Source organism: Anser brachyrhynchus (assembly GCF_964034855.1).
Source record: "Anser brachyrhynchus genome assembly, chromosome: 1".
Lineage (NCBI taxonomy): Eukaryota > Metazoa > Chordata > Aves > Anseriformes > Anatidae > Anser > Anser brachyrhynchus.
The window spans coordinates 138,622,337-138,636,027 of NC_137694.1; the positions used below are offsets into that span (position 1 = coordinate 138,622,337).

At 44.6% G+C, this 13,691-nt stretch overlaps 1 protein-coding gene across 10 annotated transcripts in view; it reads left to right on the forward strand.

Moving 5' to 3' along the window:
• ZBED1 (zinc finger BED-type containing 1) overlaps window positions 1-13,691 on the forward strand; it is a 211,555-nt gene that overhangs the window by 47,012 nt on the left and 150,852 nt on the right. For 4 of the 10 annotated variants that reach the window (XM_080598426.1, XM_080598417.1, XM_080598420.1 and 1 more), the window contains one exon: window positions 3,128-7,999. The exons of 1 other annotated variant lie outside the window; for it this stretch is intronic. In XM_080598426.1, coding sequence (XP_080454552.1) covers window positions 3,179-5,266 — 2,088 coding nt within the window. In that variant the 5' untranslated portion in view covers window positions 3,128-3,178 and the 3' untranslated portion in view covers window positions 5,267-7,999. Of the gene's footprint in view, window positions 1-1,069; window positions 1,289-2,373; window positions 2,449-3,127; window positions 8,000-13,691 lie in introns of those variants that run through there. 5 more of the 10 variants (XM_080598419.1, XM_080598422.1, XM_080598423.1 and 2 more) reach the window with 3 other exon arrangements.

A 13,691-nucleotide genomic window follows, 5' to 3' on the forward strand; every position in this document is an offset into this window, starting at 1 on the left:
CTGCTGCGTGTGCACAAGGGGGCAGAGCGAAGGTGGCTGCGCACCTGGCGTGTCCCAACATCCAAATCCCTGCTTTCACAACCCAGCGCCCGCTTTGGACGTCGTTTCTCTGCCAGTGAGGAAACCGAGCTCCGTCTGCCGCCAGCACAGCGCCTGTGCCCTCCGTCGTGGGGCCGAGCCTTTGGCCTCTGGCCCTGCCGACCTCAGGAGGATGAGAGCGGTCTGGAGCTGAAGAGCAGGGCTGCGGGAAGCAGCCTGGCCTGCCCCGGAGCATGCCAGGAAACCTGGCCTTCCTCCTCCTCTTCCTCCTCCTGGTGCCAGCCCCAGTGCCAGCAGATGTTGAAGGACTGTCCCCAGGCCAGCAGCGCTGGAAAGCCCCGACCCCAGAGCATGGCGGTGGTTTTGGCCTGGCTGCACGTGTGGGAGGAAGAGGAGCAGGAGGGCAGCAGCTCCTCCGAATCCATGCTCTGTCGCGGCGTGGGTGGGAATTCAAGGGAGAAGGCGAAGGCGCTGCCATAGCCTGAAGGCTTTCTGTTTGTGGGGAGGGTTTGCAACGGACCAAAGCGGCGCTGTTTTGTTACAGTGGAAGGGTAGGTGAGCTGAAGGAGAGGGCTTCTGCCAGCCGCCTGTGCGACACGCACCGCTTCCTTCAGAAGAATATGCGAGTGCTCTTATTTATTTATTTTTTTAACCATACTGCCAGCTACACTGCGCACCACTCGAGGAGAGGCAGGGATGATTAGTAGTTTACATTAGAGCTATTATGGCAGGTTGGAATTGGTTTACAGCCTTACAACAAAAGCTGCATTACGCTGACATGTCCTTAACTGTGGCAATGCTGCTGGGTGCCACTAGTGCCAAGTGCCAGATCTATCTAAAAATGATGGTAAAGCTGTAACATCCATAAGAGTGAAGGGTGGGGAGAGTCTGTAACACTCCCTTGCTCTGAAATAACTTGTGTTTTATCAGTCTGTGATGAACTTTTTATGGTCCCAGGGGTGTCATGCTAATTTTAAATACTAAGGAGGAATCAATGCCATTATTACAGTGCCTTCCTCCTTGCTTTTAGGAACTGCCATGTAATTGCAAAGGAAAACTGTAAGATTTAGTGAAATGCCAGGAGCCTTCATGCCTTCTCGAGATGCCGTGTCATGGAGTGAAGTGGAGGACACCGAAAGCAATAAGGACACATACTGATATGACACATCTTGTTGATACGCTGTGATACTATAGCAGGGCTACATCATTATATGTCACACCACTTTGTCATTCAGAATCTCCAGTTTTGGTGAGATTGCATACACTGGTGTTGTTAATATGCATATTTTTAGAATTATGCAGCATTACTCTGTTGAATCAATAGTTTATCCTGGCAACTTAAAAAGTATTGAATGAATCACAGTAGAGGGCATATGAGTAGTCAACCCGCTCTACTTCCCCCCAGATTAAAAAAGGTTTGCACGCAGAAGTAAATCTTAAGATATCAATAGTGAAAACAAAACAAATAAAATACCTGCCCTGCACCTCTCGTGCTAAGTCTAAACCAACAGCTGTGCTTAAATAAATATATTTAGTCTTGGTAAACCTGTCTTTGGTTTTTCATTCAAGCAATTCATGAAGTGCTGCAAAATACCTTCTGCAGCTCAGAGGGAAAATATCTTTTCTCTGGGATGCTTGTCAACAGAGGAGAAAGCGCTGGCAGAGCTGCACCCATAAATTTTTGGGGGATACTCCCCTACAGCAAGTTTGGAAAAGTCAGATGCTTTCTTCCTCCCCCAGCCAGCTGGTCTTATTGCCCAGGGATTCCTGAGTTTTGGCACAGAGGCAGCTCCCGAATGGCAGAGAAGGGAGCTGTCGTGTTGCTTTCGGGCTGGCTGCAGGAATCCTCTTTCAGTTTCTCTTCTGCTGTCTTCCCCCGGGTCTTCACAGAGGAGGTCACGGCAGTGCTGGCTGATGGCTTCCTTCTCCCTCCCGCCCCTGGCGAAGGGCTGCTTGCTGCGGCTGGGCTGGTGCTGGGGGAGAAAGGGAGAAGTGTCGGGGTGCAGTCGTGCTGCCGGGTGGCTTTTGGGTACAGAGCAATAAGCTCTGGCAGGTGGCTGCCTGCGCTGTGTGCAGAGACGCTGTAGGCCTCAAATAGTACCTGCGTGTGACTGCGCAAGAAGTGTTTTCCTGCACAGATATTTAGGTACAGATTGCTAAGCCTTGCCTTCTCACCATCTTCTTCTCTATCGTGTCGCCCCCGTCCCCATGCCAACTTCTTTAGTCTTTTGAGGAAAAGACGGCAAAATTATTTTCCAGCTGATGTGGTTAATAACTTTTATTAGTGCTTTCCTGACTGCCTTTTCCTGTCATTATAATGCAATGTTATTCCAGGAACCGAGACTGTGAACTAGCACTTCAGGAGGTTGCTTTGGTTTCTGAAAGAGACGGACAGGAAAGGTGTCAGAGGTGTGTTGTTGATCTGCATGCAGGTTCAAATTTTGCTTCCTTTTGTTTCTGTCAGAAAACATCTTTACATTTCAGAGGAGCAGATTAATGCCATAATTTGCATCACAGCTTTCTTTTCTTTCTTTCTTTTTTTTTTTTTTTTCAAAGCAAACCCTGGGACAGTTAGCTCGAGCTAACACAGCTTGTTTCAAAACAAACAAACAATAAAACCTTTGGTCCTTTCAGTATCAGGTTTCATTTGAAATAAACATTCGTAGTCAAGTTCAGAAACCCTTAGGCAAGAGGATGTTAGTCGAGCCCTAACTATAACTTAGGGTCCTAGGGGACAGGAAAACACTATAGCAAATGGTCTGGCTTGTGTGACAATCATGTGTGAACTGTGTGGCAATTGTTACGCTTCCTCTACCGAGAATTATGTAATTCCAGAAACAAGATTTACTCAGATCTTCTAGCTCAGTTTCACAGCAAAATGTGCTGTATTAAAAAACCTTTTTAATTTTTGACATTTTAATGGGCTTCTTGTAGGTCACACTTCCTGCAAATCTCATCTTTAAATTTGCAAATGTAATTAGTAAGGTAGGTTTCTTGATATATATTCAGAGAAACACTGATTTCACGTAGTTAAGTGTGGTCAAACTTGTGCTTTCTCATCGTATCTTTATCTTACTGCCTTTATCAGGTACTCATTAATGAGTGAAGGATCAAAAGGTGGGACGGTGGCCAAGAAGCAATGGAGAATAAAAGTTTAGAAGGTTCCCCATCAGACCTAAAGTTAGTGGCTCATCCGAGAGCAAAGAGTAAAGTGTGGAAGTACTTTGGTTTTGATACCAATGCAGAAGGATGCATATTACAGTGGAAGAAAATCTACTGCCGTATTTGCATGGCGCAGATCGCCTATTCAGGGAACACGTCCAACCTTTCCTACCACCTCGAGAAAAACCACCCCGACGAATTCTGTGAGTTTGTGAAAAGCAACACCGAGCAGATGAGGGAGGCCTTTGCTACTGCCTTTTCAAAAATCAAGCCAGAATCATCGCAGCAGGTTGTTCAGGACAGTCTCATCATGAAGACCTACCAGAACTACGAAAACAAAAAGCATCAGGAACTGACGTCCGCAGTCATCAGCTTGATCTGTGAGGGCATGTATCCCGCCTCCATCGTCGATGAGCCCACCTTCAAGGCCCTCTTGAGAACAGCCGATCCCAGGTATGAACTTCCTAGCCGGAAGTATTTCTGTACAAAAGCTATTCCTGAAAAATACAACGCCATTAGAGAAATCGTCTTAAAGGAGCTCACCGACGTTCTGTGGTGCGGCATATCCACGGACATGTGGAGGAGCGAAAACCAGAACAGGTCATACGTAACTGTCGCAGTTCACTTTCTCAGCAGCAGTCCTTCAAACTGCCTGGCGGTTAACTCACGGTGCTTAAAAACGTTTGAAGTACCAGAGGATAATACTGCAGAGACTATCACCCGAGTCCTTTACGAAACGTTCATCGAATGGGGAATCAATACAAAAGTCTTTGGTGCTACGACAGATTACAGTAAAGACATTGTGAAAGCTTGCTCTCTCCTAGATATTCCAGTGCAGATGCCTTGCTTGGGGCACACTTTCAATGCCGGAATACAACAAGCTTTTCAGCTCCCGAAGCTCTGCGGCCTTCTTGCCCGGTGCCGAAAACTGGTGGAGTATTTTCAGCAGTCTACCATGGCCATGTATATGCTGAGCGAGAAGCAGAAGCAGCAGAATATTCTCCACTGCATGCTGGTGAGCGATCGCGTTTCCTGGTGGGGCAGCACGCTCGCCATGTTGCAGCGCCTCAAGGAGCAGCAGTTCGTCATCGCCGCCGTTCTCGTGGAGGACAGCAACAACCACCACCTCATGCTGGAGGCCAGCGAGTGGAACACAATCGAAGGGCTGGTGGAGCTGCTGCAGCCTTTCAAGCAGGTTGCGGAGATGATGTCCGCTTCCAAGTACCCAACGATCAGTATGGTGAAGCCGCTTCTCCACATGCTTCTGAATACCACCCTGAACATCAAAGAGAACGATCTGAAAGAGATCAGCATGGCGAAGGAGGTAATAGCGAAGGAGCTGTCAACCACCTACCAGCACACCCCGGAAATAGACATGTTCCTCAACGTTGCCACTTTCCTGGATCCTCGCTACAAAAAACTGCCTTTTCTTTCAGCCTTTGAGCGGCAGCAGGTGGAAAACAGAGTGGTGGAAGAAGCAAAAAGCCTGCTGGAGAAAGTCAAAGAAAACACCTTTCGGACTGAAGAAAAGTTCTTTGCGGTTTCGGAAGAGCCCCCGGTGAAAAAAATAATTATCTCCTCCACTCCTCCTCCTACTAGCGTGATCAACAACATGCTTGCAGAGATCTTCTGCCAGACGGGAGGTGTGGAAGACCAAGAGGAATGGCACGCTCAGATTGTTGAGGAGTTGAGCAACTTTAAGTCGCAAAAGGTCCTTGGTTTGAATGAAGACCCGCTAAAGTGGTGGTCTGACAGACTAGCGCTGTTTCCAGTTTTACCAAAGGTTCTCCAAAAATACTGGTGTATTCTGGCCACAAGGGTCTTTCCCGAACGCCTTTTTGGTTCCTCTGCTAACGTTGTCAGTGCAAAGAGAAACCGGTTAGCCCCAGCGCACGTGGACGAGCAGATCTTTTTGTACGAAAACACTCGGAATGGGTCCGAGGCAGAACCGGAGGATGAAGACGAAGGAGAATGGGGTTTGGAACAGGAACAGATTTTTAATTTAAATGACTCGGTAAACGTAAACAACAATTTCTTTAATATCCGAGACAGTGGGTTTGTTTAACAGGACTACTGTGGTACATTTAATAACAAAGAAAAAGGTATTTGTCTTAAGTTACCAAAAATACTTCTGTTTATGCTATGAATGCTGTAAATATTGAACAGTTGTAACAAACTTGATTTAGCTTCCATTGTCTATGTTTTTCCCACTGTCTTAAAACATGAATGAGTTGTGATTAAACAGCACTGAAATGAATGAGGAAATAAATGCTACAAAGACCGTGATTTCTGACTGTGGCCCAGATCTCAGAGAGCACTTAGCCCTGTGCTTCCTTTCCGCTTGCTTCAGTGGGAGAGAAACACATGCTTATGTGCTGTCTGTAATGAAAATATTTTTCCTGAATTAAGACCCTGAGCAAGGGACTTTTTAAGTTCTATGCCTCCAATTATAAATCCCACGTGACTTAGGGCGTTAGCTTTAAATTTTGGATTTTAAAACGTTATTCTTAAATTCCATAAATCAGAGCAGCAAAGACTTTTAGAGTATGTCGATGCTATAGAATGAAAAAAAGATCTTGAGCCTGATTTTCTTTTTCACTACCTCATATCTTAGGCCTGGTCTGTGCTAGAAAAGATCAGCTGGTGTAATTCTGTCAGTTAGGGGACTATGTTACTATTTTCACCGGTGTCGCGCTGGCATAGGCCGTAGTGTGGATGCACCTCCACTGGGGCAATTTATTTGGCTTTCCAGTGCGGTATAAATGGTATAAACGCTTCCGAACTGGTATTGCTGTGTCCACATCAGTTGGATTTTACCGTGGAGCTGTCGCAGCTAAATGGCAAAGCCCCTTTTTGTCCGGGCGAGCCCTGGCGGTAGCACGCGGGGCGCAGGCGGGCGGCAGCCTACGCCTGGGGAGCAGAGCAGTGAAGGCAGGAGGCGTGCCAGGGCCACGGGTCTAACTCTGTGTGCGTGTGTTATAAAATGTTTAACCTTTTAATTTAAGCGGGCACTTTGCCCACGGTAGCTAGGAAGTTTTGTTGGTGAGAAAAGCAGAATAAAAAGCTTTAATAATTATGTAAATATATTTAAAAGAGGGCGACCCCTCCGTTTCCCTACACGTATCTGGTGAGTCTTTAGGATTGTTTCTTGTTACGTTAGCACTTAAAAACTTTTTTTTTTTTCTCCTGTCTCTTTTTTTTTGTTTCAGTTTGTAGAGTGGACTTTAGTCTGATCCAGTCAAATGTTTGAGTACTGTTTCCGATTAGTTGTTGTGTATTGCAATTGTTTCCTTTGTGTCTCTAGGCCTAAAAGTTTTCAGCCCTTTTGAGAACTTGGTAAAAAAAAAAAAAAAAAAAAAAAAGAAAGAAAAAAAGAAAAAAATCCAACAACCAAAACCCCACATTTTTTAGGAAATACTGCAGGTCATAAATACGATGCTAGTTCACACATGGCACAGAGTGGGGTGGCAGCCAGCATTTCTTTGTGCGGCGTGGAGGAGGAATCCTGTGTCTGCCCAGTGACAGTCGAGGGTTGATGTTTTTTTGTGGCAGGCATCTCGCCCCCCACTCGAAATCTCCCAGCTTGAGTTGTTCTGGGAGGGTCACTCTCACCCACTCAGATGCCAGCCCTTCCCATCTGTCCATAAAGGAGTCAAAAAATTAAGTGAGGCAAATTCTGGAGCTCTCTGCCCAGCTGCGGAGAGCGGACTCCGACCTGCTCGCCGGCGGTGGTCTCGATGACCCTGCTGCTAGAAACGTGCGAGGTGTCTAGGGATGGGAAAGGCCACGGCTAATATAGCATGTTTGTGTAAGCATGGCCTTTCTGGAGAGAGGCCAGTCATAAGACTGGTCGTAACCGTTACCGGGGAAGAAGTCTTGATTTTGTTGTCCCTGTAGCATCCACAGACTCGTAGAGAGGGCCTGGCCAGAAGGAACGTGTGAAAACGGGAATGGTGCTGGAATTGAATACGCTACCATACCGCTTGTTTATGTGCTGGTCTGGTAGTTTTTGCAGGTGTCAGACCTCCATGCGTGGCAGGAAGGGGTGTGTGGATGCGCTGCAGAGGCGGCTGCGATTGCCCAAGATGCAGCGCGAAGGCTGTCCACGAGGGCCGCAAAGTCGAGTCGAGGAAGGGAGCAAGGTGCAGAAATGGTTTTAAGGCCCTGTGAGCGCCCGCCGTGCCCATTTCCACCACCATCTGCTGCCAGGGAGCTGCAGGACGCCAGCGTGAGGCACGTGCATCGCCCTCGATGCCAGGGGCTGCAGGACGAGCCTGGGGCAGCGCTTCGTCCCCCTGGGGCAGAAAGCATGCAGCGAGGCTTATAGCTTGGCTCGCTCCTCGCCCAGCTGTGCCGAGAGCAGTGCGATGCACTGTTCTCTCCCTCCTAGTTTCCCTTAGTTATATAGATATTCTTTTGGTATCCAAAATAAAGGTGTAGTTGGTTCAATTGAGAAGTCTTGGCATTCTCTTAAAAATAAAAAAAGGGGGGTAGGGGAAAAACAAAGCCATTGTTAGTTCTACCCGTTGGTTGTGAGATTTTTATTTAATGTTCTAAGCTTGGAATATTGTTAAATAAACCAGAAAAATAAGTTAGTTACTAGAGTATTTGTCTCATGTGTGTTCATATCTGCAGCACTTTATGACTTTGAACTCTCCCGCAACGAGGGGAGGTTATATTCTAAGGTTTTGAAGCTATGCATTTATTTTCCTTTTGATCCTGTAAGTTATTAAAAAAAAAAAAAAAGAAAAAAAAGCTGTATAAATCTTTTGGATTAAAAAAATATGACGATGAAAAACGTCAGAAGTTTAGACAGTTTCTCTTGCTTAAATATGTGTGGTGTTTTTCATTTAACAGTATACTTTTCTGTTGTTTGGTTGGGTGGGGAAACCAAGTTGCAGAGCTATTTTAAATATTGCTACAACGGGAGTTAAGTTATTGCCAAGGGTGGGCCCAGAATGCATTTCCAAATTATGCTATTAAGTCAGATTTATGTTCATGTTTCTTGACAGCTAATTTGAATCCACAGTCTGATGTTTCCATTTCTTTCTGGTACAGCTGAGGCATCTTTTTGGAGGGGCAATAGATAAACTTCAACTTTTGAGTACTCTCATGCTGGAAAAGTGACTTTTTCAATATGCCTTCAAAATGCATACTTTAAGTCAAAAGAAGAGAAATTACCTGTTGCCACAGCTACGTGTTCCCAATTCAGGGTCACAACTCGAGGGGTTAGGTGCGGGTTCTTGTGACCAACAACGTCACTAGAAGGAGTTTTCTTGAATGACCGGTCTTGAGAGGCATTTCACCTTTGTACCACCAGGATTTATGACAAAGCCAAAAGGAACACACAGAACCAAACTGAGGCTGAAAAGGTGAATTTTTCCAGCAAATTGTATTAGAGTTTCCTTAAATTAAGTAAGGACATAAAATTTTGGATTATTTGCAGAAAGGGCACATTAATTTAAGTTTCTGTTGCAGCATCGTATCAAGGATCTTGCTGAAATTAGGGCTCTGTCTTGCCAAGGCTGCTTAATAAAACGTTTCCTGCCCCCAAGTGAATATCTTAAAAAACCTTTCAGAGCAGTGGAGCTGGAGATGCCTGCAATCGTCTTCCCGTTTCGCAGTACGTTCACGTTCATTTCACCCAGTGAAGAAGAGCTTGACTGCAGGAGGTGGTGTTGCTGCCCCCATCACCGCAACCCGCTGCCACCAACAGGACAGAAACAAGAAGAAACACAACCCTTGTAGCACACAATTTTCCATCATTTTTAATACTCCAGGAATCTGATGGTGCTGGCCTGCCTCTTTTAAAGTTGGAAGTTTTCCTTATGTTAATATCAGCGTGGTCCAATTAGCTGCACAGGAGCATTTGCATGCAGGCAGGAATATGAAAAGCAAAATGAACCGATGCTGGTTGGCTGGTTGCAATACTCTATGGGACCCCTGGCAGCATAGGAGTTAGATGTAGGTCTGCATGGCTTTGTCCTTTCCATGGCAAAGCTGAAAAAGAAGGGGCTGGTTGAGGACATCATTTCGGAAGGAGAGGACACGTGGATTTTAACAAGTCGCGGATTTTACATATGCCATGACAGTTGGGTAAAGCATGATTTATACAGGAAAAATTGCATTTTCATCTCCGCACACCTTACTCGCGTCCGTGGTCTCCATTTCTGTATGTGCCTCTTGGAGGAAAGTCTCCTTCTGAAGAGCGGTGGCCTGGCTCTGTTGGCACAGCGCTGTGTGGCACAGGCTGTCTTTCTTGGTATCCTGGGAAGACTCTTGTGCTTTGGCTCCTGGGGGGGTTAGGTTTTGTGGCTGTTCCTTTTTTGTTCTTGTTTTTGTTTTTGCAGGCCAAGACTGAATGGTCTGTGTGGCCATACTTCCTCCAAACTACTGGTCGTCTGCTATATTCTGGATGTATTTGCGTTTTTAGGAGATGTAGGGAAATTACAGACACTGTTTTTACTCTTTTAATAAAATTTCTATTTGGTGCTGTAGATAGAAGTTAATGATACAGTGCAATTTTATGTCTGCCTTAAAAGCACATCAGTAGAGCCCTTCCAAACTTCATAGTTTTGAAACTGGAATTTCAAGACATCCCTGCAGTTGCTGTGTAATTTTCCATAAAAAGCATTTCCTTTAGGTTGAACAATAAAGATTGATTAAATAGATTTGTACTGTTTCTACAGTCATTCTCAGTGCCGCTGGAGTTGGGTTAAAATGCTACAAAGGAATTAAGTTTACATGAAAAGACAAAGCACTGCCTTTCAGCTTAGCTTGTGTTTTAAAAACTTCTTCACCGATAAAATTTGATTTGGATCTTTTAAAAAATATAAAGGCTATTGCAGAAACCACTTTCAAACAAGATGTCCTCAGACTCTGAAATGTTAATATTACAAATTTGGAGCGTTTATATTGACATTTCCGTGCATGGTGCTATTGATTTACCTTGCTGCTGGAAGAAAAGGTTACTGCTCAAAAGAGCGACACTTCCATCTGCCATGCTTTGAAGAGGTAATCAGACGTAGCTCTGGTATTTTGTTCAGAGAAGTTGGAGAGGCGATTGCCTGCTGCACGTGGATGCTGCTTTCCGTGCCTTACAGCTGGTACTTATTTCCAATGACTTCAACCCCCCACTGTATCTTTTTTATGCTCCTCTGCCTCTGTTCCAGCTGCGTAAAGGAGGCGCGCAGAGGCGTGCGGCCAGTGGCGGATCTATTTCATTTCGACTTCGAACACATGCTGCTTTAGCAGCCTGTTCTTGTGCAGTAATTCACTTACGTTGGTATGGAGTAAAGCTGCAGTTCCTCATTGATAGATATTTTTGGGATAACATTTGGAGTGGTTTTACTGTTTAGACATTGTAGCCAGAGGCAGACTGTCAGAAGCAGGTCTGGGTATTTTTAAAGACACCAGAGGCAGGAGAAGATAATTTTATTTGAAAATAAAATAAGTAAGAAATGTTGCCTTTATTAACACTCTTAGGTAGAACACTAATTAAAATGCACCCATAGATGTTTGTGATAGTATTATAGTTTATCTAACTACATCTGTAGAGAATTAACATCCTTGGCTTACTGAGTGCACTGAAAGTCTTTCTGTATGTGTCCATAGCAGCATGTGCACAATGTCATGTTGAACTGTGATTCCCTAAGCAATGCAGAATAAGGTTTTTTTTTTTTATTAAGTAGTTTCTTTTGTTGCATATGATTTTCTGAATATGTCATTTCCCGCAAATACTTGCAATCATGACTGAGAAATTCATCTTTTGTTTCTCTGATGGATGCTGCTTTGCTTTTAAATTTTACACGTTTTGTATCCTGGCGTTTTGCTCTTCTTTTATAGACACCATGACTGAAAGGGTTTAAATCTGTTTTCATTGGTGTGCTTTTTCTCATGAGTCATCAGTGAGGTTATAGTGATAGGATCTTAGAGTCCTAACAAGTGTGGTGTCAGGCCAGTGTCAGGAAATCTCATGCCAGAAACATCCAGCCCCACGTCAGAAATGCTGTGTTCCAAACAAAATCTTTATTTTCTCAAATGTAGTTTTCTGATGTGTGTGTGTGAGAGAGAGTGAAAAATAAAGTGCTTTTACAGACAATGCCCTGTTCTGTTTTATGGGTGCCAGTCAAGTTTGCTCTGAGTTGGTGTGATGGGCACACTGAGTGGTTTAGCTCCAGACTTGTGTTTCCTGAGCACACAGCAGAACTTAGATGAACAGAAAGAACCTAATCACAACTGAGTCTAAAAAACTCAATTGCTGCATTAATGAGAACAAATAGGAAGTGGGTCCATCTTGCTTCTCTGTTCAAGCTGAAAGAAACAAAGAGGGTAGTAGGAAAAATAATGTAACAGCAATCTGAAGTTCCTACAGTTTTTATAATCTAGCGTGGCACATGTGAGGTTTTCAAGGACAAACCTGTAATTTTGAGAAGTAAAGCAGTTCTCTTTCATTGACCTACATGTCAGAGCCGTAGCGTTACTCCACACATGACAGTTGCTCTCTTTTATTACACTTTTCCTCATGAGAGCTTGTAAGGAAACTGTCTTTACTCGTTCTGTGTTTCTGTTCACATAGGCCCTCTGAAATCATGACATTAAAAAATATGAAATCACTAATCTGCTCGTAATCTGCCACTTCAGACTGCGTAAAACAAATGCTTTGCACGCTTCTCGGTGTTTTCATGCTGCTGGCCATGAGCTCTGCCATCTCCGAGCACTGCTCTCTGCAATGGCAAGAGAGTGTTTTCAGGAAGAAGATAGGGGGGAGCAAGAGAAGAACAATTTCTTGTTGTAATCAGTTGTTTAGGACCTGAAAGCCCAGGGTGAAATGGCTGTTTCCAAGTGATACTTCGCATGACTTCCCTGGTTGACCAAAGAGACGTATTCCCAGGCATCACACCAGAGACCTCGCTGCTGGTGATACATCTGGGAGGCCTTAAGGGAGTGAGCACTATAGTGAGAATGAGCTAATCTTGGGATGAGTCGATAACTTGTGCTGAGCCTGTTGTGTGCAATATGTATATTTTCTTGTCTCTATTTTCAGTCCTGCTTTATTTCCTATGCAGTGAGCATGTACGTTAGTGCTAGGGTTTGCTGTGCAATGCTTATATACAAAATACAGGAGTAGAAAAATATTATCTGCATACTTTCAAGACATGGTAAAAGTGGGTGGAAGTTCACATGCATTATATGTGGTTTTCCAACTGTTTTGCATGAACAGTAGGATGAGGATGATACTGAGCTTACCCTGTTGCGTAGCGTTATGGGGGGAAGAATGGCATTGCTGCTGGGAGAGTTCTGCATGCCTGGCCTGAGGTGTGAGGTGGGAAACAGCGACCTTGTGTGTGTGGTGCCTCAAAGTGTGGAGCAATCCTCAGGTGAATTTAAGGTGCTTGGATTGTCTGGGTCTTTGGTAGCCTTACAAACAAAACCACCACCTTTTTCATGCCCTGCGCTTCCCACCCCACCTCCCCTTCATTACTTCAGCTGATGTTCGGTTGATGGTAAGATTGCAGAGTTCTTCCTGGAGAGGGAAATTCACAGCGAGGAGGAGAGACTATTTGTCATTTGTTAAGAGTATTGCATACACTCTTTGTGCCTTTTTTGGCAAAGTATATTAGAGTTGATGGAAGATAATTTCTTTGTATTTTTTTTTTTTTACCCAGAGGCAGGATCTGAAGTAGCTTGTAGTACTTGTAGACTGGTGAATTCTTCCTCCAGTGACTGGTTCAGCTCAGTCTGCAACTTTCGGTCTGTTGGCTATGCTTCTTCAGGCTGTTTAGGAGATTTGCTACGCTCTGTAGAGGGGATACAGATTCCTCCGTCATGTTTTTGCTGTGTTTTTGTGTTGCTGGGGCTGCTTTCTGGTCTGCACTTGCTTGAAGGAAGGAGATGGGTCAGGGCGTTTCCCGTGATGCTATTCCTGCCTTCGGCTGGTGAACCGTTCTCAGAAGAGGATCGGGCAGATAACTGCACTGCTGGGTGATCAGTTTGCAAGCTCCAAGGCTACAAATGATTCATTCTTTCATATTCATTCTGAGGCTAAGATCAAGATGTTGCACAATGTGGCCTAAAAACTATACTTCCAACCCTTGGCATTTCAGAAAACGTAGCTCCTGCAGTTAGGTGTGCAAATATAGATTTAGGGATTTAATCCTTAAAGCAATCCGTTTTGTATGCTCTGCCTTCTGAACCACTTGAAATACTTGCATCCCAGGTGTAACTCTCTTTAAATATCTTTTAAGTAGTGGTGGTTTGATGTAGGTTTTGTATGCAGTGCTTTTTTAGATACAAAACCCAAATGGAAGTGGGAGATCTTTAAGGTCCCTTCCAACCCAAACGATTCTGTGATTCTAAGGCATATAGGGCAAAATCTAACATTATGGGGGGAAGGTTGGGTGTCTGTGAAGCTTAGCAGCTGAAGCACAGTGAGATTTCAGAGCTAGGCAATGCATCACATTTGTACTAGTAGGGCATTTTGGTGTAAA